Here is a 4,637-nt window from a genome sequence, read left to right as displayed (position 1 = left end):
ATCGATCGATAGATAGATAGAGAGAGAGAGGTACACTAAAGATAGAATGGAGATAGATAGAGTGGAAAGAAAAAGATTAACGATAGATTGACTATGGATAGAATAAGTGACCGTTAAACATTTAGCTTAGAAGGGTTGTCAAAAAGATTGGAGATGATCTCCCCGCCCTATCGAGCTTGCCTAATGTCTACCACCTCTACATGATACAGATCTCACGATTCTATTCATACAAATCCGAGTCAAAGCCGATAGAGACAGAGAGATAGAACACGTCTGCTATGAGACTGTCTGTCTATCTCTGTCTCTATCCCTCTATCTCTAATTTATCTATCTTTTCTCTCTCTCTCTCTTTCCATCTTCTTCCTTGTGTGCCTGGACAACCCGCTTTCTGTCTGTCTTACTCTGCATGGCCTCGGGACGTCCGTCCATGTCTCCGGTATGAATCTGGGTTCAGCACTAATATCTTCAAAGCTCTCTTTTCCTAGCCAGACAGAATTAAACTTTTCATCTGTCTCCTTAAAGTCGCTCTCTGTCGTTCCCCCTCCACCTCCTTCTAATAAGCTTCTCATCTGTTCAATCACTTTTCTCTCGATCTCTCTCTTCAAAATCTCTCTTTTATATCTTTCATTATCTTCACCCTTCTCATTCTTCTTCTTCTTGTTCGGTTCTTCTCCTGCTCCTCTTCTACTTGTCTCAAGTCCTAGCTCTTTATATAGAAACGCTTCAGAGTCTTCATCTTCTTTCTCTTTGATGGCTTTCTCTTTCTCCTCTTGAAGAAGGTCTTTATGTCGGCGAATCTCTGCCTCTTTTACCGCGGCAGACACAGCCTGGCGAATCATCGGAAGATCAACTCCCATCTCTGCAGTTTCATACGCGAAGTCTCTGGAGAAACGCGAGAACTCAAAGTCTGAATGGCGAGGGAGAAAGGTATCTGTCGCTGTCTCGACAAACTTCCTCGCGATAATGCGCTTCCAGGGAGTTAAAGACTCCTGGGCGTTAGGTCGAAGAGACGCCTCGTGTCTCTTCGTTACAGCGAACGGCTCGATGTCTCTCAATGTTGTCGAAGGGGGAGTAGAAGAAGAAGAGGAGGAAGAGGAAGAAGGGGGAGAAGAAGAGGAAGAAGGGGGAGAAGAAGAAGAAGGAGGGGGAGAAGAAGAAGAGGTATAGGAAGGATCGGGTTCGATAAGAGTTGGAAAGGAGGGTTTGAAATCTTTTAGCAGATACCATTCGGCATGGCGAGTAGATGAGAGGCCCTCATCGACGGGTGGAGAGGAAGAAGAAGAAAAGGAAGGAGGGGAAGGAAGAGAAGCCGTACGCAAAGATGTTGAATTAGTAGGAAATTGATCATGGAAAGAAGAGGAAGAAGAAGAAGATGAAGAAGAAGATGGAGGGAGAGAGAAGATCTCTGTAAACATGTCATAACTTTCATTCGTCATTTCTTCGCCCTGAAAGAAACAGACAGAAGTAGGAGAGAAAAGAGAAGAAGAAGAAGGAGATAGAAAAGAAGAAAAAGAAAGTGCAGGCAGGATAAGAGAAAGAAAGAAAGAACGAAAGAGAAACGAGACGCGCAGACAAGAAGAGAGAGAAAGGGAGAGGTTGATACACAACAGCGCGAGTGGAGATTTCTTAAAGTCTTTCATTCAGACGAAAAGACCTTAATCCAGAGACACTTCCTAAAGGTTATCTAGCTATCTATCTATCTATCTAATGTATCTCTCTACCTCTTATCTGCTAGACATTGTCTTCAATACTCTCTCTCTACAGGAGAGTGAAAAGAGTTGTGTATGTACTTACGTATGTATATTTGTATCTATGTATATCTTTGTATGTATGTATGTAGAGCGTTTAGTGTGTATGTCTATGTGTATAGGTATGTATGTGTATGTACATGTATGTGTGAATGTATGGAGTGCATCCCCCAAACAGGATTCCACCTCTAGAGATAAGCGTGGAGACGAGGCTTCTGCCTCTTGAAAGAAAGAGAAAAGCTTCTTCTTTTCTTCTTCACTAATCAGCATGATCTCCTCATTTCTCTCTTCTTCTTCTCCTCCTCCATCTTTTTCTCCTCCCTCTTCTTCTTCTTCAGTCTCTTCTTCATTATAGCCATCCCTGTCTCCAACTGCTGTATGTACACTTGAAGAACTCGAACTCATATCTTCTCTGAATCCCATCGACAAAGACTTCTCCTTCTTCTTTCTCATCGTCGTCTGCTTTATTTTTCTCTTCTCCTCCTTGCCATCCTTAGAGGAGGAAGAGAAAGAACTTCTCAATCTCTCTTTACTTTCCACCCCATGCCTTTCTTCATCTCCCTCTTCTTCTTCTTTTCTTTCTTTTTGTATCGACTTGCGCATGGCTAGCTCTTCTACATTCTGATGTGTTGCAAGCATCGACGTTCTTCGTCTCGTCAGCCGAGGAGGAACAGAACTATTATCTAATGAAGAGAGGAGTGGAGAGATTTCTTTCATCTTTTCTCCAGAAAAGAAGAATGCGTTCTGAGAGACCCGTGAAGGAAAGGGACGAGCGAAGAGAGAAGAAGAGGAAAGAAAAGGGGGAGAGCTTGTGTTCGATCGAGCCCGGTGGCGATGAAGGAGAAGAGGATGAGGTAGAAGAGTATGATAGAGAAGAGGATTCCTATCATAAGGAGCAGAGGTGAGACGTCTAGTTCTTTCTCTTCTTCTTGCTTCTCTTTCTCTCGAGCTAGGTCCGCCTAAGAGATTTCCTAGCGGAAAAGGAGAAGAAGAAGAAAAGAAAGAAAAAGGATAGGATTGATGAGAAAGAGAAGGAGCGAATGAAAGAAAAGAAGAAGATAAAGGAGGAAGTAAAGAGAAGTCATGAGAAGGAAGAAGAGAAGGCCCCGCGGAACGAGAAGGATCGACAACTGAAGGAAAGTTACGAGGGAGAGAGAGAGGAAACAAAACAGAAGAAGAAGAGGAAAGACGATGAGCTGGCGAGGAAGATGAGATAGCGAGGTCAAGAGTAGAGGGAATTGGAGAAAAAGGAGAAGAAGGAAGAAAAGAGATGAAACTGCTGACTCTGTCTCTGCCTCTTCTCCTCCTTTGTTCATATGTCTTGTGGTCTGTTGTAGAACTCTGAAGCTCCTTCTTCTTCTTCTTCATCTCCTTCGACATTCTCTTATATTCAGGAGGAGATCTACAAGAGGCCTCGGTCGACTCATGATCTTCCCTAAGAGCATCTTCCTCTCTCTCCTCCTTCTTTGCCTTCTTTCTCTTCTTCATTCCTCTTCTTTTTTTATTTTGCATGCGGGCAAATAGAAAAGAAGAAGAGCAGGGAGAGTCGGAGAAGGCAGGAGAGGAAGAAGGAGAGAGAGGGTGAAGAGGTACCTGAAAGGGAATAGAGAGAGTAGAAGATGAAGAAGAGAAAGAAGACGAATGAGAATGAGAGGAAGGCCCTGCTAAAGATGGATTGATAAGAGAGAGAACAACGAGAATAGAGAAGAAAAGATGATATAGAGACAGATAAGGCCGAGGAGAAAAGAAAGAAAAGAAACCGACGGAGATGAAGGAGGGGAAAGAACGGAAAAAGGAGAAGTAAGAAAATGAAGAAGAAGAAGAAAAGAAGAAAGAAAAGGAACACGAATAAGAGGAAAGATTTGTCCTGGGGGAAGCAAGATGTCTCTTCTTAGGGTGAGAGAGAGAAGACATTGACTGAAGACAACAGAGAGAAGTAAGGACAGATGAAAAGAAGAAAAAAGAAGAAGAAGAAGGAGAAGTAGGAGACGGAGAAGACGAAGAGGGAGAAGGAAGAGAGGAACAAGAGGAAGATGGAAATGAAGAAAGAAAGTGACGATAAGGTGTATATGTAGGCGGTAAGGTTGCCGTTTCTTCTTCTTCTTCTTCTTCTTCTTCTTCTTCTTCTTCTTCTTCTTCTTCTTCTTCTTCTCTCTTTGATTGAATTCTTTCTTCATTACATGTGGCTCTTCTCCTCCTGGTGGGTTTGGAGGACCGGAAAGAAGAGATTGAGAAGAACTTTCTCTTTTCTTCTTTTTCATCTTGAAATGGCAAAGGAAAAGAAAAGAGACAAAGGAAGAGAAAGAAGAAGGGACAGAAGAGTAGAGACGACATTTGTCGACGAAAGGATTCCATGCACGTCAATGAAAAGAATCGAGATAGACATCGAGGAAGAATAGGACATAAGAAAAGGGAGAACAAGAAGAAGAAGAAGAACGAGAAGAAGAAGAAAAGGTTGGTATATTCTCGAGGTGTTTTTTTTTCTTCTGCTACCTGGCGTAGAGATGTGAAGACACATTTCTTAGCAAGAATGAATGGAGACTGAAGCCATTGAGGGAAGTGAGGAGCTTTAAATCTTCGGCAAGAAGAAAGAAGAAAGAAAAGACTGAAAAGGAAAGAAAGAAAAACGCGAAAGAAAGTATGAAACCATTGGAATGGAGTGTCGGTACACTCCAGAAAAGAACAAGAGGGAGGAGAGTCTTCTTCTTCTTCTTGTTCAAAGCTTTCAGGGGAAAGCAACTTGACCTTTCCTCTCCTTCTTCTTCGTCTTGTTCTCCCCCTTCTTTCTAGCAAACTGCCGGAAGCAAAAGAAGAAGAAAGAGACGAGAGTGAAGAAGAAGGAGATAACCTGGAAGGCACACAATCTAGACGAGATGAGCGAGAAGAAGA

General features: G+C 42.7%; 1 protein-coding gene across 1 annotated transcript; it reads right to left on the bottom strand.

Moving 5' to 3' along the window:
• Positions 1 to 401: 401 nt before the first annotated feature.
• On the bottom strand, positions 402 to 4,627 carry CSUI_003144 (sufb sufd domain-containing protein; the record flags this gene model as incomplete). The annotated part of the gene is made up of 2 exons (XM_068063342.1): positions 402 to 1,445; positions 1,935 to 4,627. Coding segments are annotated over 2 exons (3,735 nt in total), but the record flags the coding sequence as incomplete, so codon positions are not given.
• Positions 4,628 to 4,637: the final 10 nt, after the last annotated feature.

Source organism: Cystoisospora suis (assembly GCF_002600585.1).
Source record: "Cystoisospora suis strain Wien I chromosome Unknown contig_1359, whole genome shotgun sequence".
In the NCBI taxonomy this organism is placed as follows: domain Eukaryota; phylum Apicomplexa; class Conoidasida; order Eucoccidiorida; family Sarcocystidae; genus Cystoisospora; species Cystoisospora suis.
This window is presented reverse-complemented; position numbering and strand designations above follow the sequence as displayed.